General features: G+C 44.3%; 2 protein-coding genes across 5 annotated transcripts; both read left to right on the top strand.

Moving 5' to 3' along the window:
• The first annotated feature begins 14222 nt into the window (after positions 1-14222).
• LOC125512676 lies at positions 14223-17100 on the top strand. Its single transcript, XM_048677768.1, has 2 exons — positions 14223-14481; positions 15809-17100. The coding sequence occupies exon 2, from the start codon at positions 16211-16213 to the stop codon at positions 16877-16879; it is 669 nt and encodes a 222-aa protein (XP_048533725.1). The 5' UTR covers positions 14223-14481; positions 15809-16210; the 3' UTR covers positions 16880-17100.
• Positions 17101-18325: 1225 nt separating this feature from the next.
• On the top strand, positions 18326-24345 carry LOC125514682 (MKI67 FHA domain-interacting nucleolar phosphoprotein-like). 4 transcript variants are annotated; one of them, XM_048680023.1, is made up of 9 exons: positions 18468-18487; positions 21582-21700; positions 21805-21925; positions 22022-22077; positions 22163-22210; positions 22297-22394; positions 23319-23388; positions 23460-23570; positions 24078-24345. In XM_048680023.1, exons 2-9 carry the CDS (start codon positions 21611-21613, stop codon positions 24126-24128), a joined length of 645 nt encoding a protein of 214 aa, XP_048535980.1. In that variant the 5' UTR covers positions 18468-18487; positions 21582-21610; the 3' UTR covers positions 24129-24345. The 4 variants fall into 4 exon arrangements, with proteins under 4 accessions (XP_048535982.1, XP_048535980.1, XP_048535979.1 ...); XM_048680022.1 differs by lacking the exon at positions 18468-18487 and adding an exon at positions 20659-20794; XM_048680024.1 differs by lacking the exon at positions 18468-18487 and adding an exon at positions 20895-20913.
• Positions 24346-24985: the final 640 nt, after the last annotated feature.

Genomic DNA, 24985 nt, shown 5'->3' with positions numbered 1-24985 from the left:
GCTAGGCCACACTGTAAGGCTCGGCTTTGCAAGCTCATGCGTTATATTTTCCATGCAATGATTAGCCGTAGTGCGAGGATAGAACAAAATCTAACTATGTGGTGTCCTGTGTTTCTTTGGGTACGCTAGAGCAAGGAGAAAGCGGAAAAAATTAATAACGTACTACACTATGAAGTATGAACACATATACATATAAATTCAGTTGAAAAAATGTTTTCAGTTAGTATACAAAGTTGCTACCTTTGTCCCTAAATATAAGACATGTTTGCAGTCAAAATGTCTTATATTTTCGAACAGAGGAGTGTTATATAATATTAACAACATACCCTAGGTACACATATACATATAGTACATGCTTGGACCAATCAATATTTCCCTTTGTGGCAAGGTATGCATGTGCCTAAACTAATGCCGTACTATATAGAAAACCAAATTGTCCATGCATGGACGCCAAGCGCCAACAGGATGCATTGGTCATCCGGTCGTACATCGTCACGTACTAAAATAACGCTATATATGTATCCCAGAAAACTAATACTATTTGTGGATGCTTCTCCGATTGCCGATTTTATTGGAGCCCAACGTACTTCAGGTAGGCAAGTTCGTCTAACCCCTTATAGGTTACTAAAATTGTGATGGACCAGAAGACTATGCATAAAAAAAGGGTTAGTAGTAATAATCCCTCAAAGCGAACCAACCTTTGGTCATGTTAGGAGAATGGTGGTACCCCCAGTACAACAGAATTTAAGCCCTAAACCTGACATTGGTGCTCACGTTTTTCTAAAATTATTCCAGACCTTTCTGTTCAGTGGGAGGAGAGGCGCCTTGTGGTGATTTCGCCAATCTTCTTTCTTGCAGGTGCGTGGTGTTGCCAGTCTCGAGATGTTGTGCCAGCTCAGTCTTTCAGATGTGCTCGTAGGTATAGGGTGTGCGTGCGTTCACAAGGACAAGTGTATGCTCCTGCATGTGAGCGACTTCATTGCACTGCGTTCAAAAACAATCCCTCAAAGAAAGTTAGAACCAGTAAGAATATGCTAACAACAAAGCTAAACAAGGCTATCACCGTAACCATTGCATACTCAGCTACTCACCACAGAAATAAAATGAAATTTACTTCCAGCATTTTAAAAAAATGAATTTGCTTGTGTTGATTAACTCGTCTGGTGCACCCTTGGTGGGACGCCTGCATGCATGCATGCAGCTAGACTGAAGCGGGACGCCTCAAAAGAATCATCACTAATAATAACCAGTTGAGTTGAGTTCATGTGCGCAGTTGGGCTAAGCTGCGACCTCCTCAAAAGACAGGCATATCGCATCTCATAAAAAAAGAATACATGCGTCGTCTGCCTCTGCCGTCCCTCTCCGACGAGCACCCATCAGCAGTCGTCCCGTAGTTTACTCCACCCCAGATCGGGAAACCTGCGTCCACCCATTCGCGGCGCCCAAGGGGCCACCAGCTCGGGCCGGTCACCCGCGACGGGGACGGACGCGCGCACCGCTTTCTTTTCTCCACGTGTCGACCGGCGATTGCCGGCGGCCCGCGTCCGTACGGCGGGGCGCGTGGGGGGTCGTACGGACGGCGAACCCTCGGTCGACACGTGCCGGCGCGGCAGCGAGGAGGGGGGAGGACCACCCACGAGCGCGGCAGGGCAGGCAGATTCCAAGTGGGCTGGCTCGCGCGCGGCCCCATCCACGTCCGGTGGTGGTCCGGTCCACTAAACTATCCGGAAAATAAAAGAGGGGCGTGCGGGGCCGCTTTCTCCCTTGTGCCACAGTGGGCAGAGTGCGGATCGCTGTGCCAGGGCATGCACCGCGTCGGCAGATGCCTCCATGAATTCTCGTGAACAGTTTTTTTTTTTGAACGGCTGAAGAAGAAGAACAGTTACCTTTCCTTGTTGCAGATAATATTCTCTCCTTTTTTAGTCGTGCAGATTTTTTTACTTTGTTTTTAGCGAATGAAGTTTTTTTACTCTATATTATAACCTGGGCACGGGCAACCAGTCCCGAGAAACCCATGCCTAGATATAGGACCTCAATATGCAGCCCAAATCAAAAATCGGGCCAGGCTTGGGCTCCAAGTTTCAGCCCAAAGTAGACCCGTCCGGTGATGGAAATATCTTCTTCTTTTGCTGGGGGGGGGGGGGGGGGGGGGGTATGGAAATAGCTTAAGCTACAGCTCCCATACAAAACTCCCCTTGGCCGCATGTAACCCTAGCCACTCATCTCCCTTGTCACTTTCTCCTTCCCAACCGCAGATGTTCCAACTGCGTCCCATTCCCCTTCTGCCATGCCACTGAGGTTTGGCGAATAAAATAAATAATTAAATAAAAATGAATCTGGACAGAACATTCAAAAGTCATATTGGTGTCAATCACAGTTTGATTGTAACCCTGTCAACAATATCTACTCATTCCTCGCAAAAAATAACAATATCTACTCAATGATTACAAAATCATAAGTACACAAAAATGTTTTACGAATGCAAATCGAACACCACCTATTTTGTGTAATATATTCTACATGTAGTTGAACCAATTGTTGGTCAAATAATCAATTTACACAACCAAACTACACATTTACGTTTGTAACTGCGGCGATACTTGGACAAAGAAAAGGACCAAGTCAAGAGCGAAGAGTCTTTTTGTGGATGATTTTGACCGGCTGTCGACAGATACGTGCCTCTAAACCGCGACGGTTTGGCCGATTTGGGGGATCTCATGCCACTTGTGTGGGTTGCCCTGTCGCCATGTTCATTCGTCGCATGTATAACATTAAACAAAGAATAGGAGCAGAGTTGTCCTACATGGGGAAAAAGAGAGGTGTAGGGCCATAGCGCGACCGTGTTTGTGAGAAAACTCTGATATGCACATATCAATACAGTGTGTGCTCGAATTTATTAATTCATACTCGCCATGTTCCTATTATTTTCCAAATAATTGTTTATTTTCCCAAGTCAAACTTCTTTACATTTGATGGCGGAGTTTTAAAAAAGGCAGATGATGCTCATGCAAGCAGACATGCAGTGGACGCACGTTGATAATAGAGCATACTCGCGAAGCGGCAAGATCCTATTCCACGCGTACACACCATTCCGGGAGCACCTATTTCGCGCACTATGCCTGCCGATAAACCTAGCCTGCCCCCCCCCCCCCAAGCGCCCCATTAGGGCTAATAGACTCGCGGGGTGGGACACACACTCTTTTTTCCATTTCTTTTTTTCCTTTTTTTCTTTTCTTTTCTTTTCTGTTTTGTTTTTCTTATTTAAAATAGTTCATGATTTAAAAAAAATTCAGATTTCCCAAAAAATGGGAATTTAAAAAACGTTCAAGAAATAAAAAAATCGTGCAACCAAAAAAGGTCATGATTTCAAAAAAAATGTTCACGTATTAAAAAAATCATGATTTTCTCAATTTTTTATATAAAAAACAAAAAATAATTGAGAATTACAAACATAGTTCATCAATTCAAAAAATGTTCATTAATTTCTAAAAATGTTAATGTATTTGAAAAAAAATGTTCATAAAACAAAAAATGATAATGAATCTGAGAAATTTTCCCAAATTATAAAAATATTTGTTGATTAAAAAATTCACAATTTCAAAAAATGTTTGTGACATAAAAAAATGTTCATGATTAAATAAAAAATCACAAAGATGTTTGCAAAATGAAAAAATAAAAAGGAAACAAAAAAATTGTTCAAAAACGCAAAAAGGGAAATGAAAGGAAACAACGAACATGAGAAAAAGGCAGAAAATAAGGAAAGGAAAAAACCTTCCCCAAACCTGAAATGGGTTTACTTGGGTCAGCCCAAAATTGACATACGCACCGAATAGCAGAGGCGGAGGACGAAAAAAATTTAAGGTGGGGCGAAGTCTTAAGCAAATAATTTTTTTGATGCAAATTGAAAGAGTCAATATACACTAACGATGCACACTGCAAACAAAAATGTAAACATGTTTCAATAGAAAAACAACCTAAAAGATACTGATAAAGAAACTTTCAATGGCGTCTAGAAGGACAAGACAATGGCAGTGTCTTGCCCTCCTTCTCAAAATCTTCGTTAGTTTACCAAGATCAATACTTTTTATTACCCCTCGCTCATTGTAACACACCATCAAGTCAATAAGCCAGCCAGCGGACATCTTGCTGCGCAACTGAGTCTTGATGATTTTCATTGATAAGAAGCCCCTATCAACTGTTGTCGTCGCTACTGGTAGTAGCAATGCCAACTCAATGAGATGATAAACAGTAGGAAGCATGACATGCCTTTCAAGTTCGGCCATCTTTTTAACTAGCTTGCAATATCATGACAAAGCTCTAAAGTCTTCAATTCTTTTCAATAACTGATGGAGGCCAGGGAGCTTTTGATTACTGGATCTATCCGTTGGAAGATAGTAGCTCGGGATATCTTCAACCGGTTTGGATGGCGGTCATGTAATAGGATAGGCAATTAGTTTTCCTATCTATTTTTAGCCAGCCGGTTGTGGCATCTTTTTCGGGCTAGTTTGTGTATCTAGCCGTCTATTGCTCTGTGTGAGCTGCTTTTTTCCTTGGCTTTTTGTTTGGCTGAAGACTTTGGAACCTTGTTGGCACCTTTTGTTATTTGGTTAATAAGATGGCTGTATGCATCGTTTTGATGCAGAGGCCGGGGAGATCCCCTTTTCGAAAAAAAAATTGTTCATAGCATTTTCTCGTGGATCCAATCAAACTTTAGAAAAGTTATCTTCCTCATGGTTAAAACTTGAGACTTACTCCGTAAAAAAGGGAGGCAGTAGTGTTTAAATTGGAACGTGATGTGCACCTACGCACACATTTCAAGTAAGGCTGGACAAACAACCCAACCCAGCATTGGGAGATCACCTTCTGCATACCGTACAAGACAAATCATGGTTTTTTTAATAACAAACAGAGGTTCGCTGAAAATGGTCATGCCTAGCGAACATAACAAGCAAAGACAAACAACCGCGACTCCTATTTCCTGCGTGGAGGGATAACCTACAAACGCATACCTCCTCACAAGCTTGCGCTGAAACGGATAGCACGCGGACGGGCGGGTCGTGTGCGCGTGTCCTCCCCTGGCCCGCCCGCCGGTGGCACAAGGACCCTCTTTTCTATCCACCCCCTCCCCCCTCCAGCCGCACCTCCCTCCACTCTTCTCCACTCTTGCCCCTAGCCGCCGTCGTCGTTGCCATTGCAGCTGTGCAGCTCGGACGCGCGCTCGCCCAGCCCCCTTCCCCTCGACGACCCCGAGCTACCCAACCACGGCCACCTGATTTGCGCACCCTGCGGCCGGATTAGGAGCGGATCCGGTCGGTTTTGAGCTCGCCCGGCTGTGGGAGGCCGCGCCGCGCCATGGACTGGTTGGGCACTAGGCCGGAAGGCCCGGCAAGGCCGCATGCAGGTAGTGGCTCCTCCTCTAGCCGCTCGGATCTACACCGTCGATGGTCCGCCGGCAGATACACGAATGGTGGTCGATCGGGCTCGGCGCTAGCCCAAAAGCTCGTCGGTGCATCATTGCCACTCATTAAGTGCGACGACTGTCCAAAGAAGGTCGTGCGCCGTGTGTCTACAACACCGGAATATCCCGGATGGGTGTTTATCAAGTGCTTAAACGATGGGGTATGTGCTACTTTAGCTTCGGTTGTGCTCTGAGATTTGACTAGTTGTGCTAACTTAAAATTTTATTGTGTAGAATGGATGCAAGTTTTGGTATTGGGAAGAAGAGTACATCGATATATTGATAGATCACAATTTAGTAGATGTTTGTGCACTTTTAACTAGCATAGAGACTAGAGATGAGACTAGTGCACTTGTTGCTAGAATAGAGGCTAAACATGAGACTAGATGTGAGGAATCAACTTCTACTTCTTTACACTCGAAGAAGAAAGAAGCACGCAAGATCGAGCCTTCACAGATCAACAATGAATGCATCGAGAAGGCACTAATCCAACTTACAGGAGCAGTTATGGAAGTCTGATATCTTTTAAAATGTATTTTTGTGGTTCTTGTTTTCTTTAGTCTTACTTTTCTAGTCAAAATTTGGTGATGTATTCTCATGTATCAAAAGTCAATTATGAAAAAAGGTTATGGGCTTGCAAAGAAAAATGTACGCGGACAGGATGCGTCCGTGCGTTGGGCGCACGGCCATCGAATCCCAGAAACTGCCCGGACACGGCCCCATTGCCCTACCCAAATGGACAGAATTCGGGCAAAACGGACGTCCGTTTGGGTCGTGCGCTGGAGTTGGCCTTAGATGTGCAATAACTAAATTACATCTAGATGTGCCCTAAACACACCTATTAATTCAGGTTTGTGGCCAAAGTCAGACCTGTTCATTACCCCCTCTGGCTCCTCAACTCTAGGTCCGGCCATCTATGCTTCGGCCATTGAACACTTATTTGAGCTTTGCCCATTAAATTCTGTAGCCAAAATGTGCCCTCCATATATACCTAGATGTTGGCTGAGAGCACGGTGGATTTGAGTGCCCCCCTTGGCGATTTCGATGTGTCTTACATTGAGGTTGAAGCGGAGGTGAATGAAGAGAATGACGGTGATGGTGACGTGTAAGAGATCGACATTTCGGTCAGTCTGGGCGTTTGAGGCCCGTTTGAGGCGACCGTCTGGGTCGAAATTTCATGACCAGGCCGTCCGTCTGGGTGTTTGAGGCGGGTTTAGGGCGCCCGGATGTAGATGATTTTAGTCAGTTTGGGAAGTTTTCGGAAGCTTCTAGGCCAGATTTTCAATCGTTTTTTTTTTCTTTTGTGTTTATGGCCAATTTTCATCAAATTTTTCTAAGGGATATTCATTTTGTTTTAATTATTCATTTTTATTTCATATGGTTAGTTTTTCCCTTTTCGGTCTATTTTTAAATTTATGAACATATTAAAATTCACAATTGTTTCTAAACTTACAAACTATTTTTCCAAACTCTTGATCTTTTTCAAATATGTAAGCATTTTTCAAGGTTTCCAACATTTTCTAAACTCTGGGAACTTTTATCAAACTCACGAACTTTTTTTAATTCACATTAAAATTTGTGGACATTTCTGAAATTCACGTACATTTTTAAATACATGATTTTTTCAAAAAATGTTTTTAATTCATAAACTATTTTTAGATACACTATCTTTTTTAGAATTTGTGAACTCTTAAAACCAATAAATTTTTAAATTCATGGTTGTTTTTCGAAATCAGTGAACATTTTTCAAATTCACGAGCTTTTTCAAAATTGCAAGTTTTTCGAATTCAAGATTTCTTGGATGCACCAATTATTTTAATCCATATAAAAACTGGTGACCAGGTCATTAGAGTAGGAAAATAATGAATGCAAAAAAAAACAGTAACCCTCGTGAGCGAGCTGTGGGAGAGGCAGCTAGCAATATTGGGTCACAACCCACGAACTTAGCGAGCACCAGGAACCCATTAGATGCTTGAAGCGTAGAGAATAAGCGAAATCATTAATTAAGGGCCCTTCCAAAGGTCACTCAACCTTATGTCATGCAGACAAGTGGCGCATATGTAGTGTGCCACTTGTCGCAATCAGGAAGTTTTCATTTTTCTATTCTTCAAAATGCTTTATCTCTTTAGACATGCATCGAAACCGTGAATCGTTTTTACCCTTGAATTTCTCGCGTTGATTTTATCCGTCCAAAACCTACGAAAACTAGGCAAAAACTAAAGCACAAAGAAACCAAAAAAATCATGTAAAGCCCAAAAGAAAATGGGATCGCTAGCATGCAACATGTGGTGATGGTAGGACGCACCTCTTGGCGCGATCTCAAGCCAAAAGAGTGACATTTGGGGGAGCCCTTCAAGATGTACCTGTTTTTTTAGGAATGCCATCATGGCTAATTTTATTAAATTAAATCACGCTTACATCGTCAATCAACAGCGGCATAATAAAACTAGGTGGATCATCAGCCCACACACAACTATCTAGATTACATTCATGTGCAAGTATATGCGCTACCCGATTTGCTTCCCTTGGACAGTGCATAAATAAGATTTTGTCAAAAGAGCTCGCTTGAATACGGATGTCTTCGAATATCAGAGCAGCAACAGTCGCAGAGAAACCACCTTCCTGAAGAGTATCAATAACTCATGCACAATCAGACTGAATAACTAATTTCTGACATCCTATTTGATTCGCAAGATGAATACCATCTAAAACTGCTTGAGCTTCAGCTGTTGCCGCGTCAAGCGCAAAAGGAATAAACTTGGAACCCGTGCCTACAAATCTGCCTTTATCTAATAGGCCAAGCCCAGGTCGGGGGGGGGGGGGGGGGGGGGGGGGGGGGGGGGGATAGTGGCTCCTCCTCTAGCCGCTCGGAACTACACCGTCGGTGGTCCGCCGGCAGATACACGAATGGTGGTCGGTCGGGCTCGGTGCTAGCCCAAAATCTCGTCGGCGCACCATTGCCACTCATTAAGTGCGACGACTGCCCATAGAAGGTCATGCACCGCGTGTCTACAACGCTGGAACATTCTAGATGCGTGTTTATCAAGTGCTTAAATGATGGGGTATGTGTTACTTTAGTTTCGGTTGTGCTCTCGGATTTGACTAGTTGTGCTAACTTAAAATTTTATTGTGTAGAATGGATGCAAGTTTTGGTATTGAGAAGAAGAGTATATCGATATACTGATAGAGCGCAATTTAGTAGGTGTTCGTGCACTTTTAGCTAGCATAGAGGCTAGAGATGAGACTAGTGTACTTGTTGCTAGAATAGAGGCTAAATATGACACTAGATGTGATGAAGCAACGTCTACTTCTTTACACTCGAAGAAGAAAGAAGCACGCAAGATCGAGTCTCCACAGATCAACAATGAATGCATCAAGAAGGCACTAATCCAACTTACAGGAGCAGTTATGGAAGTTGGATATCTTCTAAAATGTATTCTTGTGGTTCTTGTTTTCTTTGGTCTTACTTTTCTAGTTTAAAATTTGATGATGTATTCTCATGTATCAAAAATCAATTATGAAAAAAAGTTATGGGCTTGCAAAGAAAAATGTACGCGGATAGGATGCGGCCGGGATGCGTCTGCGCATTGGGCACGCGGCCACCGTATCCCAGAAACTGGATAGAATCCGGCCAAAACGGACGTCAGTTTGGGGTCGTGCGCTAGAGCTGGCTTTAGATGTGCAATAACTAGAGCACATCTAGATATGCCCTAAACACACCTATAAATCCAGGTTTGTGGCCAAAGTCGGACCTGTTCATCCATTGAACACTTATTTGAGCTTTGTCCATTAAATTCTGTAGCCAAAATGTGCCCTCCACATATACCTAGATGTTGGCCGAGAGCACGGTGGATTTGAAGCCCCCCCCCCCTCTTGATGATTTCGATGTGTCTTACGTTGAGGTTGAAGCGGAGGTGAATGAAGAGAATGACGGTGATGGTGACGTGTAAGAAATCGACATTTCGGTCAGCCGGGGCGTTTGAGGCCCATTTGAGGCGACCGTCTGGGTGAAATTTCGTGACCGGACCGTCCGCCCGGGCGTTTGAGGCGGGTTTGGGGCGCCCGGCCATAGATGATCTTAGTCTAGTTTGGGAAGTTTTTGGAAGCTTCTAGGCCAGATTTCCAGTCGTTTTTTTCTTTAATTTTTAATACTTCTGCATTTTTTATTTTTATGGTTAGTTTTTCCCTTTTCGGTCTATTTTTAAAATTCATGAACATATTAAAATTCACAATTTTTTTTTCTAAATTTACAAACTATTTTTTAAACTCTTGATCTTTTTCAAATATGCAAGCATTTTTCAAGGTTCCCAACATTTTCTAAACTCTGTAGACTTTTATCAAACTCACGAACTTTTTTTTAATTCACACTAAAATTTGTGGACATTTCTGAAATTCACGTACATTTTTTAAATACATGATTTTTTTTCAAAAAAATGTTTTTAATTCATAAACTATTTTTAGATACACTATATTTTTTAGAATTTGTGAACTTTTAAAACCAATAAAGTTTTAAATTCACAGTTGTTTTTTGAAATCAGTGAACATTTTTCAAAATCACGAGCTTTTTCAAAATTGCAATTTTTTTGAATTCATGATTTTCTTGGATGCACCAATTATTTTAATCCATATAAAAACTGGTGACCAGGTCATTAGAGTAGGAAAATAGTGAATGCAAAAAAAGAACAGTAACCCTCGTGAGCGAGCTGTGGGAGAGGCAGCTAGCAATATTGGGTCACAACCCATGAACTTAGCGAGCACCAGGAACCCATTAGATACTTGAAGCCTAGAGAATAAGCGAAATCACTAATTAAGGGATACCCCTTCCAAAGATCACTCCACCTTCTGTCATGCTGACAAGTGGCACACATGTAGTGTCCACTTGTCGCAACCAGGAAGTTTTCATTTTGTTTATTCTTCAAAATGGTTTACCTCTTTAGACATGCATCGAAACCACGAATCGTTTTTACCCTTGGATTTCTAGCGTCGATTTTATCCCTCCAAAACCTACAGAAACTAGGCAAAACTAAAGCACAAAGAAACCGAAAAAATCATGTAAAACCCAAAAGAATGTAGAAATGGGATCGCTAGCATGCAACACGTGGTGATGGTAGGGTGCACCTCTTGGCGCGATCTCCAGCCAAAAGAGTGACATTTGGGGGGATCCCTTCAAGATGTACCAGTTAATTAGTTGCACGACTCCTATTTGACGCCCTCAACACCGATTATAGTGTATTTCACAAATCAGCACCCCCCCCTCCCTCGGTCCTGGGCTCAGCCCATTAGATATTTCTTCTTCTTTATTTTAACCTTCAAAAATAAGCATGTGAAATGGGATTTAAACTCTCCACCACTTGGTGTACTTCCACCCGATCTAACCTGCTAGGAAAGCAAACTTGATGTGCCTAGTTACTTTTTCTTCATGTTGTTGTTATGCGTCTTCTTTGTCTGGTTTTCTTCGGTTTTATTCCTTTCTATTTTACTTTTGTCATTTGTTTTTCCATTTGCTTGAATTCACAATTCTTTTAAAATCACGAACTTTTTCAGATTTATAAACATTTTTTCATATCCATGAACTTTTTTTAATTCAGGAACTTTTTTCAAATCCATGAACCTTTTTTTTTCATATTTTAGAACTTTTTTCAATTTCATGAACTACTTTCAAATTTGTGAACTTTTTGTTGAATTCATGAACTTTCTTCAATCTCGCAAACTTTTTTGTCAAATTCGTTAACTTTTCTTCAAATCGATGATTTTTTTTCAATTTCTGTTTACTTTTTCCATACTCGTGAACTTTTTTTTGTCAATTTCATGAATTGTTTTCAAATCCATGAAGTTTTTTTTCCATATTGTAGAACTTTTATCAATTTCATGAACTACTTTCAAATTTGTGAACTTTTTATCGAATTCATGAACTTTCTTCAATCTCGCAAACTTTTTTGTCAAATTTGTTAACTTTTTTCAAATCGATGATTTTTTTTTCAATTTTTGTTTACTTTCTCCAAACTCGTGAACTTTTTTCTCAAATTCATGAACTTTTTTCAAAATTATTGAAATTTTATCATTTCATTATAAAAAACCAAATCGATGAACTTTTTTTAAGATCCTATGATTTTTTCTAACTGTTAGTCATTTTTCGATTTTATGATTTTGTTCTAAAATTAGTGAGCTTTTCTCAATGTCATGAACTTATTTGAATACGTGAACTCTTTCTAGTTTGTGAACTTTTGTTGAATATGCAAACATTATTTTCATGTTCATGATTTTTTTGAAACAGTGAACTTTCAAATTTGTTCACAATATTAAAAAAATCACGTTTTGTTTTTTGCAAAATGTTATCAAATTATTCAAAAATCACAGCGACACAGTAAGCGGTGCTGTGCAATCAATAGCGCGGCTACGTTTGTTCTTAAATTATTCGCGCTGCAACGAGCCACTAGAATCCAATAGCTCTAGTTTTTTTAAACGAGTGTTATGGAGTGAGTTTGATTCCTCGTCAGAGCCACCATTTTGCCGGTTTTTCGCGGTATAATACAATTCGCCGCGTGCCACGTATGTGGGCCAGCCCAGCAAGCGCTACGGTGAGCGCCAGTTGCCTTCCGCGGCGCTCAAGGCGCGGAATAGGCGCTCCCAATTAGTTACTCCCCTGAATAAGATGTCTCCCTCCCGTCTCACACTAAAGGTGGTATCCCTTCGCTCTTTTTTACTTCGCGTATTAGATTTCTGTCAAGTTTGACTAAATCTATATTAAAAGAAAATATCAAAATCTACAATATCAAATATATATACCATCAAACTGCATTTCATAACGAATCTAAAAATATTGATTAGGCATCATGAACGTCGATACCTTTTTTCTATAAGTTTGATTAAAATAGAGATACTTTAATTCCAGACTAAAAACGACCGGAGGGAGGGAGTAAGACGCTATGCATCCCGGCCTCTCCACCCCAAAAGTATAATAAATAAATACCAACGAAGAAGGAGAACCCATCCCTGAAATGGGACCGTACGGCAGATCAGAAGGCGGCCATCCGTCGTGAGAGTGAGCTAGCTAGCAGCATTATTGCGCCACGAGTGATGTTATTCAGGCCTACTACTACTAGTAGCATAGCAAGTAGCTTTGAGGATAAGATGAGGCAGAGGATGGCACTCCTTCCTCCTTTTCCTCATCCTATGGACGAACAGACCACCATCATTATCGCCGCCGCCAATAATGCAGTTGGAGAAAAGCATGCACCGTCCTTTCTTTTCTAACTGCATTAGAGCATCTTCAGCCGTTGGCTTTCCATGAGGCGCTAAAAATCGTCCCTGGAGCGCACCGGTGTAAAACGCACGTTGGGGGCGTGATGCCATCCAGTCGCGGCGTCCATGGGATTTTTTGAACGGCGCAAACACGGCGAGTTCATGCATATTTCGGCGACTTCAAACCAAATTCAATCAAACACGGCACAAACACGCCTCCTCATACATATTTAAAGTATTTTAAAAAAAAACTACTAGGCCCGCCCGCCGTCTCGCTCGCCTCGCCGCTCCTCGCCGCCCGCCGCCCTTGCAGTTCTACATGTCGAGGAGCCTGTAGAACCATGTGTAGTCGTCGCGTCGTCGTCGTCGTCGCCACCTCCGTCGTGGCCGCCGTCCCTGCTGCAACCCTCCCCCGGTTGGCGCGGCGGGTTGGACGATCCGGCAGCGTCCTTGTCGTCATCGCTGTCGAGGATCACGACGCCGTGCTCGTCCTCGCGCCCACGCTTGCGGGCGGCGATCTCCTCCAGGGCCCGGGTCTGCCGGGTTATCTCTGTCCGGAGGTAGTTGTCGCGCGCCCACCGCAGGGCGTCCGCGTTGGAGAAGCCACGCCGGGCTATCTCCTCGTACTCCAGGGGGAGACTGGGCTCCGGCTTGGGCGCGACGAGGACGAGGCGCCCGAAAGCGGGGATGGAGTCGGCGATGCGGATACCGGAGCTGCGGGTGCGCCGGCTGATAGGCGTGTCCTGGGGCTCCGGCTTGACGGGGCGGAGGCAGGGAGAGCCGGTCGACCGACCGGACGAGGAGGAGGACGCCCCGGGGTCCATGCGCCTCGGCATCCACGAGCTCCCACGGCGGCGAGAGAAGGACGGCGGGGAGGGGTACTCCAGCCTCGGCGTGTTGCCACCCTCGGTGTACTCGAGGACGACCTCCAGCGTGCGGCCGGGCACACCCCACCATCGGCGCCGCCCCTCGGAGTTGAGCCTGCCGGAGGGCACGATGCCGTTGGTGGCCTCGAGCTGCTCGGCGTGACGACGGCGGAAGTAGGGCTCCCAGAGCGGGCTGTCGGGGACGTAGCGCGGCCCCTCCTCGCCGCCCGCGGCAGAGAGGCGTGAATACGCGCGATCTCCGCATGACGTGCCGTCCCGGTGGCGGTGGTGGCACCGGGACCCCGCCGGCGCTGATTCTCCATGCCCCGGGCACCCGCATGTCCGGCGGGACCGGGTACTCGGCCTCGTAGAGGAGCTGAGCTTCGTTTTCGTGAAGGTGGCGGCGGCCGAAGCCGTTCGCCGCCGCCTAGGAATCGTTCGGCCATTTCTACGAACTGGGACAGCGAGGAAAGAGGGAGGAAGGGGAGATAGGGCGCGTCGGCGATGGAGACTCTGTGCATGCCACCGGCGCGCTGGGCTCGGCTTATATAAGCGGAGGCGGCGCGAGCACGCGTGGCATGCGCGTCGTCACGCTTTCACTGTGCCGCCCTGTCTAGGAAAAGGGAAGGAAGGAAGGAGGCAGGAAAGAGGAGGAGAAATTCCCCAACCCCTCTCTCTCTCTTTGTCCGTCTGTTGTGTTGAGTTCCACTTGACTCGCTCCCCCGCAGATCGAATCCGCCTCGAATTCCCCGATCCAGCAGCGCGGCCAGCCATCCACATCCCCACCCGCGACGACTCCGCCAGAGCGAAAAAGAGGACCCTTCTCCTCTGCTCCCATCCTTCGTCCCCCCGCCCAGCGCCAGATCCCTTCCCAGACCCAGCGGTACCCCATCACCACCCCCGCCTTCCTGCCAGGTAACCGCCGCTCCCCCCTCCCCTCCCTCGGCTCTAACCCGGATCTGGATGTTCCTCTTCCCCGCGCGAATTCGCCCAATTCGACCGATGTTCGGTTACGGCCGTGGGGAGGGGAAATTGCCGGTTGGTCGCCGGAATCGCGCGCGTAGCTTCCGTCAAATCGGCGAATCAAGGCCCGATTCGGTGGAATCGGGGGTGCAACCGGTCGTAATAACCCTAGGAGGAATTCGGGGTTTGTTTCCGATCGTACGAGAGCCGAGGGGATCTGCTCCTCTACCGCTCCGGCAACCCGGCTAGGTTTTGTTATTAGTCGAGATCTCGTCTCGTCAACCGCGGGCTCGCAGCGCACAGCAGCAGCATGCGCTGAATTCTGCGATGCTCCTGCTCTCTTGTTCTAGTGTGGTTATTATTTCGCCTATTATTCACTGGGTGGATATGTTGGATCCTGCGCCATGATGTGGAGCAGTACATCGGTTGGGTACCCCTGTTTAGGGAATTTTGCTTCTGCTGTTCGGATACGCCCAAATTCATGGCAAGTAAGACTGCACAATTTAAACTCCAAGCCTCTGTATTTATCTCTCATCTGCTTCTACCAGGCATTTTAAACTCCATGCGGTGAATTCTGTGATACTCGTCCTCCCATCTTCTAGTCCAAGTTAATATTTCGCTAATTTATTGGGTGGATATGTTAGATCCTGGGCCATTATGTAAAGTACTAGTAGCACAACGTTTGGTACCTTTTTAGGGAATTTTGCTACTGCTGTTTAGATACACCTGAATTCATGGCAAGTTGAGTTAAACTGTGCAGGTTATTCAGATCGGTCCATGGATCGGCCAGTTTACTTGCCATGGTCACAAAGATCGGACCATTTTCTCTTATACAAAAAGATACCAAAGCCCATACCGACACTCCAAGCCTCTGTCATCTGTATTCATCTCTCATCCGGTTCTGCCAGGCTCCACCTAAGAAATGAGATCTTGTATCTGTCCCTTTGCTTTCGAAGAGCAGAACAAACTAGAGAATTCAAATCCTTACAACTCGGCGTGCCAATTGGGCATTGGTTCATGGGGATATTTTTTGCCGTGATGGCAGAATTTTTCTGCCTTGCTCACTGATTGCCATTATAATTTGAATACTGAAAATATGTCACGAGATCATTTTTCGTACACGATGTGTTATTGTTTGGTTTATTCTGTATCATAACATTATTGTCGCGTTGCCTGAATCACGAAAGGGTCTATTCTTCTTCTTCACCATCCATATCTGTTCATTTTTCAAAAGTTGACTAGGCTTTCTTACCTGAAGCTTCTTCTTCTGTTGTTGCAGTAGTAGATCCCTTATGAGCTGGTTGGCTGCGGTTTCACTTCAGTTTGGGGGCTACTAAGATGGGTCAGCAGCTGGGCAGAGACAAGATTGGATCAAACTTAACAGCTGATGACATAGCGAGCGCTTTCTACTTCTCGCTCCTGCTCTCCCCTGTTGTCTCCTACTGGGATTGCATCTTCCGCAAGATAAGATACTCCTTCAGACCCGAGTGGGTGTAGCATTCTGCGCCAACCGCTTCTGCACTAGTTGGTCCGGGAGTAAATCGGCCGGCCCGTAGGAAGAAAGCATCTAGACAGGAGTCCAATAACTATGAACTTTGCAGATTTTGGTTTTCCGTAATTATAACTGGTAGCGGAGTTTAGCTGAGATAGTAGTAGTCAATAGCAAGCAGTCACAGTGGTCATGGAGAAGGCTGCGGGCAATCAGGCAGGGAAAGTCTTGAAGAAGGGAAAGAAGAAACAGGCGAAAGATGAGCTGGACCGCCAGAAGCAGGCTGAGAAGAAGAGGCGTAGGCTAGAGAAAGCGCTTGCAAACTCTGCTGCCATCATTTCAGAGCTAGAGAAGAAGAAGCAGAAGAAGAAAGAGGAACAGGAAAGGCTGGACGAGGAAGGCGCTTCGATAGCCGAAGCAGTTGCTCTTCATGTTCTCATAGGTGAGGACTCCGATGAATCCCGCCATCTGGTGCTGAACAAGCACAGAAGATGCAACGACTGGGACCCCTCGGCTGGTTTGGATTTCACTCTGGACACGCAAGGCGCAGCTGATATCTACTCCCCTGGTGGACTCATGTGCGGCAATCAAGCTTATGCTTCCAGCGGGAGGTGGATCGACTGGGGGAACGCTCATCCCCTGCCAACCTGGGGAGAAGTGAGGGACCTGAAAGCGTCCTACTACCAAGGAACGTTCCACCAGTCAACAGTCGCCTGCCCAGGCTACATGGCTGCCCAGGCCGTCTCATCGCTGCAGATCCGAGAAGACTCATCCTCTCCAGGCCAGGGAGTCGCCGCCGCGACCGTCGTTAATAGGATGCTCGGCGGCACCAACAGGCTCAACCTTTACAGGGAGATATGAAAAAGGAAGATATATACAACCAACCTCGTTGTCATAGTGGTTTTGTACATAATAGTCACCGAAGGTGTGCTGACTATTTTGCCTGCGTGCAGCTGTTCCAGCTATCAGAAGAATCTGATGGCGCAACTTGTTCCGCCCTTTTGTTTTCGTCAGTCGGTGTAATAGGATATTTTGCGTCTGCTATTGTTGGTATTGTAATGGAACAAATATGATTTCGATTCTCTTGCTGCTAGCTGGGTTTTCTCTCGAAAGTCTATATATAGTGCCTGTGGAATGAAAAACTTTTTGGGTTTTTGCCTCCGTCCATAAGTGGATTGTTCCCAAGAGTATTTTGTTGTGCCAAATGAAATCCCAGAATGGAACATGCATGTATTGATCATTGCACTGGATGGAGCTGTGTATTATAAACTGCAGAGTTATGTACAGGGAAGAACCAGAACAGATTCCGGGAAGACTTATGGGCCAATCACTGCGCATTATATATGGATTGATGTGACCCAATTGATCCGTACATTTTTCAGATAAAGGTAAACTTTATTGACTTAAAATGGAGCTTCGAATAAAGGTGAACTTAATTGACTCAAAATGAAGCATTGAAGAGATAAAAACACTCCTCTCAAAAGAAAGTAAAGATACAAACACTACGAGCAATTGAGGACACACCCAAACACTCGGTCTCTACATAGTTAAAACGCACACAACCAACACACACACACACACAAACTCGTTGGCATCTTGCAAAGTCATATAAGACCAAAGAATGCGTACGCGAGGGAAAAAAAGAACAAAAAAGCCCAAAAGAAATTAGATCAGTGGTCGGCCAACATATCCGTACATGAACGAGGTCAGGCCCTCTTTGATTCAAAGGAATCTCAAAATGCAGGAATAGGAAAAACGCAGAATTATAGTGTCATGTCCTCTTGTATACCATAGGATTACGAAACTACATTAACTTGGTTGTTAGAGTGTTTGGTATTAGAAGAAAAACACAAACAAAAATCCCCAAGAATTCCCTCCAAAAAAGAGTAGCATGAATTCGACCAAGAGGTTTGCGGGGATGAAAATGTTTCTCCAAAATAGAACACAAATGGATCCTATGAGGAAATTATGAAGGATTCCAATCCTACAAATGGAACAACCAGCATAGAAAAACACCGAAAAGACTCAAATCCCCTAAAAATCCTATGTAATTCGTTTGAATCAAGGAGCCTTAGCCTAAGCCTGCCAAGCAACTTTTTGCTTTTTTGAGAACAGCCTGCCAAGCAAGTACAATCATGTGTATGTTTTTTTTAGAACACAATGTGTATGGCTTTGTTGTAGTTTTTTTAGGGCAAGCCTTTTTTTTTGAGACAAGGGAAAGGCTTTGTTGTACTGGAGCGTTGCGGGCTGAACAAGGAGGAGATGGGCTGGATGTGCCGAAAAGAACGAAACGGACTCAGCCGTCAGCCCATTAGTCCAAGACCTACCGAGGCCCGGACCCTCTAGGTTTCCACCACCGCCGCCTCCTTCCTCTGCCCTGCAACTCCGCCGTCCTCGCCGCCGCCCCGCCGGAGCTCCGCCGCGCCGACTTCGCCGGAACTCTGCCGCCCCGCCCTCGCCTCCTCCTCCGTAAGTCACCTCCTTCCCCGTGTCTTCTTCCCGATGCAACCCGCCGGAGATGAGCTACCCAACTCCTTGGTATTCGAGGATACATTGCCAAATTGCTAGTGAAGAAATCGATATTTTTCTTTTTCCCGTTGCTCGATAAGCATGCTCACGTTTCTGTTGATGGCACTTCTATCTTGTCCAGATTCATCATTTACTTAAACACCTAATGATATTGCTGTAAATTGGTCTGCTAGATGCCATAGTTGTCTCTCCTACAAGTTTTTTTGTCTGAATAGTGTAGCTGAACAAATCGGCGAAAGCCACGTTAATGGCTATTCGTCTGGACTGAACACCCAGCTTCAAGAACACAATCTTATGATTCATGCTCACCTACAGTTGCTACATTGTGTTCATTTGATAACCTGTCTGTCATCTTCAACGACAGGGAGCTACATTGAGGTTTGATTGAGCGGCATGGGGTTGAGGGACAAGACCGAGACCGGTGAGGGGAAGGATTTCCTGGTGCCTATTAATCAGGCAGGGAAGGTCTTGAAGAAGGGAAGGAAGAAACAGGAGCTGGACCGCCAGAAGCAGGCCGAGAAGAAGCGGCGTCGGCTGGAGAAAGCGCTCGCAAACTCCGCTGCCATCATCTCACAGCTGGGAAAGAAGAAGCAGAATAATAAGAAAGTGGAACAGGAAAGGCCGGACGAGGAAGTCGCTTTGAAGAAGAAAGATGAACCGGACCGCCCAAAGCAGGCTGGCAAGAAGTGGACTCGGCTGGAGAAATTGCTCGCAAACTCTGCTGCCATCATTTCAGAGCTGGAAAAGAAGAAGCAGAAGAAGAGAGAAGAGCAGGAAATGCTGGACGAGGAAGTCGCTTCGATAACCGATGCGGTCGCTCTTCATGTTCGCATCGGCGAGGACTCCGATGAATCCCGCCATCTGGTGCTGAACAAGCACAGAAGATGCAGCGACTGGGACCCCGATGCTGGTTTCAACCTTTACATGGAGATGTGAAAAAGAAAGATATATACAACCTTGTCTTCATAGTGTGTTTCTGTACATAGTTACCGAAGGTGTGCTGACTATTTTGCCTGCGTGCAGCCTGTTCCTGCTATCGGATGAGAAGAATATGATCCGATGGCGCAACCTGTTTCGCCCTTTGCTTTTCGTCGATCGGTGTAATAGGATATTTTGCGTCTGTTATCGTCGGTATTGTAATGGAGCACATATGGTTTTGGTTCTCTTGCTGCTAGCCGGGTCTTCTCTTGAGAGTCTATATATATATAGTTACTAAAAAGGAGCCTCTGAAATGAACAACCTTTTGCGTTTTTGCCTTCGTTCACTAATGCATTTGTTTATGTTCCCAAGAGTACTTTGTTGTGTAGGCAAGCTTGCCGTTGCTAGATGAAATCCCAGAAGGGAACACGATGCATGTATTGATCATTGCACTGGATGGAGCTGTGCATTATAGACTGTAGAGTCATGTACTAGGACAGATTCCGCCGTACTGAGGACTTCTTGACCGATACTCCACAGTACTGCGTATTGAAGACTTCTTGTCCAATACTCCACAGTAGTGTGAACTATAGATCGATGGATGGTGACCCAACTAATCCAGACATGTGCTACAATGTTAGGCCCTCTTTGACTGATTTGCAGTATTCTTAAAATGCAGGCATACAAAAAACGCAGGAATAATGCCATGCCCTGTTGTATCCTATTGGATTACAAAACCACGTAAATTTGAATGTAAGAGTGTTTGATATTAGAAGAAAAAACAGGAAAATTACTCCAAAATAGAGTAACATTAATTCTACCAAGAGGTTTGCAATCCTGTGAAAAAAATACTAAGGATTCCAATCTTGCGAACAGAACAACCATCATTGAAAACATTCATCAGGATTGAAATCCTCAAAAAAAAAAACCCTAAATAATTCGTTTGAATCAAAATAGCCTTAGCCTGCCAAGATTTTTTTTTCTTTTCTGAAAACATCCTGGTAAGCAATTAATTACAGCCATGTGTATTTTTTGTAGACAAATTACAGCCATGTGTGTGTATGGCTTTGTTTTCTTTTTTGAGAAGGTGTATGGCTTTTGATAGGAGGAGATGGGCCGGCTGGGCCGAGAAGAACGAAACGGACCCTTGGTGGCCGTCAGCCCATTAGTTGAAGACCTAAGTCGAGCCGCACGCCCCCCTTGGCCCGGACCCTCTAGGTTTCCACCGCCGCCGCCTCCCTCTAGTTGTCGGCCACGCTCCGCCTCTTTTCCTCTCCCCTGCAACTCCGCCGTCTTCTCTGCCGCCGCGCCAACCTCGCCTCCTCCTCCGTAAGCTCCCTCCGCCCCTTCTTCCGCGTGCCTTCTCCATTGATACAACCCAGAAAACGGTCGACAATCTTCTTCTGGATGCAACCCAAGCCGTAGGGGATGTGCTATCCAACTCCTTGGTACTCGATGATGGAATATATCGCCAAATGTTTACTTAAGAAAGCGTTCCTTTTCTTGTTCCCGTTGCTCAATAAGCATGCTCGCTTGATTGATTGATTGATTCTATGCCTTTCTTTTGATTGTACAAGGTACTTGTATGTTGGTCCAGATTCGCAATTTACTTAAATACTTATGATATATGGTTGTAAATTAGTCTGGTTGGTATGTGGCTATGTGCCAGTCGTCTCGTTCAGCAGAATTTTGTGTCAGAATAGTGTAGCTAAACATTCGAGTTGGAAATCACATTAATGGTTGCTCGTCTAGATTAAACACCCAGCTATATGAATGGGCTGACAGCAATGATTGACTATCGGCGCTTCTATGTTGTCCAGATTCATCATTTACTGATGTACCGATGATACTGTTGTAAATTAATCTGGTTGGTATGTGCCATAGTTGTCTCTCCGAGAAGAACTTTTGTCAGGATACTGTAGCTAAAACGAATGTGTGAAAAACGGACCACAGTAATGGTTACTCCGTATTCGTCTAGATTGAACACCCTTCTGTAGGCATGTAATCTTATACTCCCTCTGTCCCATAATATAAGAGCGTTTTTGACACTGAGTAATTCATACTTACCTACAGCTATTTTATTGTACATTTGATAACTCGACTTCTTCAATTACAGGAAGCTGCATAGAGGTTTGATTGAGCGAGATGGGGTTGAGGGACAAGAAGAGGAACCAGAGGCGTGTGCTCTCACGCCGCTCGGCTGGTCCCAAGACCGGCGAGGGCAAGGATTTCCTGGTGCGTGTGTGCTTGCCTTTACACCAAATCGAACCCAACAGAAAGACACCCACACATCCATTTTGTTCTTGTCCCTGATGTTGTGTTGTGATTGGTTGGTGCAGCCGCTGGAGGGGAAAGAACAGAGGGTCCGGGAGAAGAAGCAGCCTGAGGAGCCCGAGAGCACAGCCAGCGTCCTCTATATCGGCCACATCCCCCATGGTTTCTACGAGGACCAGATGCAAGGTCTGTCTGTCTCCCTCGGTAGAGCTTAGAGGAGTACACGGACGCGAGGGCTCTGGTCTTAATATTCGTCTCTGTTGGTTTGGTTGTTTTTTGCAGGTTTCTTTCAGCAGTTTGGGGCTGTTAAGAGGGTCAGGGTTGCCCGGAACCGCAAGGTATCCTATACTGGATTACAAGGTATTTGTTATTTGTGTGTGTGTTTCTGCAAGCATCTAACTTGTTGTTTGGTGATGTGTTTAGACAGGGAAGTCTAAGCATTATGGATTCATTGAGTTTGAAAACCCTGAGGTAAGCACATGCATTTTTGGATATATCAGGGCACACTGTATGTTTGTTGTCTGCTTACAAATTCCAGGCATGTTCTTGGTATTCAGGTGGCGAAGATTGTAGCTGATGAGATGAATAACTACCTGTTGTTTGAGCACACTCTGCAAATTGCGCCTGTCCCACCGGAGAAAGTTCATGCCAAATTGTAATCACTCCAACTATGCTGGTTATTCTGTTTGTTTTCACTTTTTGATAACGGAAGCATAGCCTTCATCTTCTATTTAGGACAACACATCAATTAGCACTAATTGAGGTCAATATTATATATTCCTGGGAAAATGCTGTCTAATCTGTGTTTCTGTCATGGAATACTGTTTACAGTGATATACTTTCCCTATAGGCTACAAACACTCAGTTAATATTACCAGGCTATTTGTGTCCACTGCATTGCACAGCTTGTTTTATGCCTGTTCATAGAAAGAAAATAATGATGCAAGCTATAATGAGTGATATGTGCTGATTGCATTACACAAACTGTAAGCCATGTTAGAAATATATATATGAAAATATGTATAACGAGTGATATGTGAATGTCAAAAACAAAATTATAAACCAAGAATTCACTTCACTATGATGATAAAAACATGCAATAATTGAGGATTTGTGAGCTATGTTTTTAAAGCGTCCCTAAGGCGACGCCTAGGCGTCGAAGAGCTCCCCCTCCGCTTTGGAAAATCGACCGCTTTGGGCGCCTAGGCGTCCAAAGCGCCCGCCTAGGCGCCAAAGCGCCCCCTCTCCCTAAGGCGGTAAGGCGTCGCCTTAAAAACATAGTTTGTGAGTCAAGGGTTTGTGAGAGTTATATGAATCGGTATATATGCCACTGCATTGATAAGTGCACCACTGAAGCTTGGTGGTAATCTCTTGTAAGAACTTGCAAGGTTCTTGTCTTATATTTCATTTGTGTGCCTTTATTTGTTCTTGAATCCTTGTTCTTTTTGTGTACTTATTGACACGGAGGTTGTCATAATTCTGACATCACTGCTGTTTTGTTTTCCTGTACTTTGTACCATATAGCTGTACATAGTCACTGTTTCTCGTGTTTTGATTCCACATCTTGTACCGCTTCTAGATGGAAAGGTGTGCGGAAGGGATTTATACCAGTTGACCGGGTAGCAATTGAACGGAAGCGGCTTAGCAAGGTAATCTGTTGCTAACTACAACCGGAACACGAAATTTTACGCTGTAGATTAATAAGCTGTTGTGTTACCAGGATAAAACAGTGGAAGAGCACAAGAAGATGCTCGAAGAAATTGTAAAGCGGGATGAGAAGCGTCGCAAAAGAATCAAGGCTGCTGGTATCGATTACGAGTGTCCGGCCCTTGTAAGTAACACTTGATGCTGTTCATTGATTTAATAAATTGATCTTACTGAACCAGATATGAATTAGTTCAGCAATTTGCGTGCAAAATTCAACCTTTTTATTTACCTGGAGCAAAGGCACACAATTGTAGTGTTCTAGAGCCAATTTTGTCACGTGTTACTTTGTAGGTTGTTGATAATTATAGTAGTGCTTATTTATTCTTATCTACATTCGCTCACTGGATTCAAATAATTTATGCAATAGCACCAATGTTCATCCCAGGCTTTGCTTAATCATATTTTGTGCTGTGCTTCAATTGTCTGTTTTTTGTTTCATGCCATATGCGGCCGGTACTCTGTGGAGATTGGTTGTAAAGGATAAACAGTTCATGATTGATCAGTATATTCGCTTTTGCTTTCTGCCTGTCTCGTTTTAGCTAAATGACAACGTTTCTTTTTCTGATAGTATGCTGTGTGAGGTGATGACAAAATATTTGCCTGGTTGCTAATGTTTTTCTTGGTTATACAGATCGGAAGCGTTCAGCCTTCAGCTAAGAAGATCAAGTTTGATGAGGATTAGCTATAGAGAAGGCAGATGGATCTTTATCCGGTGGGAGCGACGGGACTCTGCTGAGTTAACCTGGCTGGTCTATTTTAGTTGGGGATGAGATGGCGACTTCGTACTTGGGTTTTGTATCTGTGTTTGGTCGATGTTATGTAAGTTAAATGATGACTGGTTTATGTTGGTGAAGAAGCATAGATCTGTGGCGGAAAATTAATGAACTTGCTTTATTTCCTGCCCCCTGATAGCTATCTACATCCTTCAGCTATCAATTCAGATCCACCATATAATTAGCGTTAATTTGTGTCCAAGTTTTTATTATAACATTACAAATACCAAAGCATGACATCCTTGTTGAATATTATTTATCCCTAAAAAAAAGAAAGATAGGATTTGAAGGGCCGTTCAATTCCTGTTTCCAGTTGATTCATTTATTTACTTGGCAATTGAATCAAAAAAAGTTGATGTACTACGAAAGTAATATTATTAGATGCACCTATAACAATAATACCAAAGTATGACATCCTTGTTGAATACTCCCTCCGTTCCTAAATATTTGTCTTTCTAGACATTTCAAATGACTACTACATATGGATGTATGTAGACATATTTTAGAGTGTAGATTCACTCATTTTGCTCCGTATATAGTCACTTGTTGAAATGCCTAGAAAGAGGAACGGAGGGAGTATTATTTATCCCTAAAAAAAAGAAAGATAGGATTTGAAGGGCCCTTCAATTCCTGTTTCCAGTTGATTTATTTATTTACTTGGCAATTGAATCAAAAAAAGTTGATGTACTACGATCTGTGGCAGCAGGACTCCACTTTACACACCGGTGTGCTTCTTTTTAGTCTGCATATAAGATTTGGTCAAAAT

This window comes from Triticum urartu, chromosome 6 (genome assembly GCF_003073215.2).
Source record: "Triticum urartu cultivar G1812 chromosome 6, Tu2.1, whole genome shotgun sequence".
Classification (NCBI taxonomy): Eukaryota; Viridiplantae; Streptophyta; class Magnoliopsida; order Poales; family Poaceae; genus Triticum; species Triticum urartu.
Note: the sequence above shows the minus strand (reverse complement) of the source record. Positions and strands in the feature narration are given on the sequence as shown.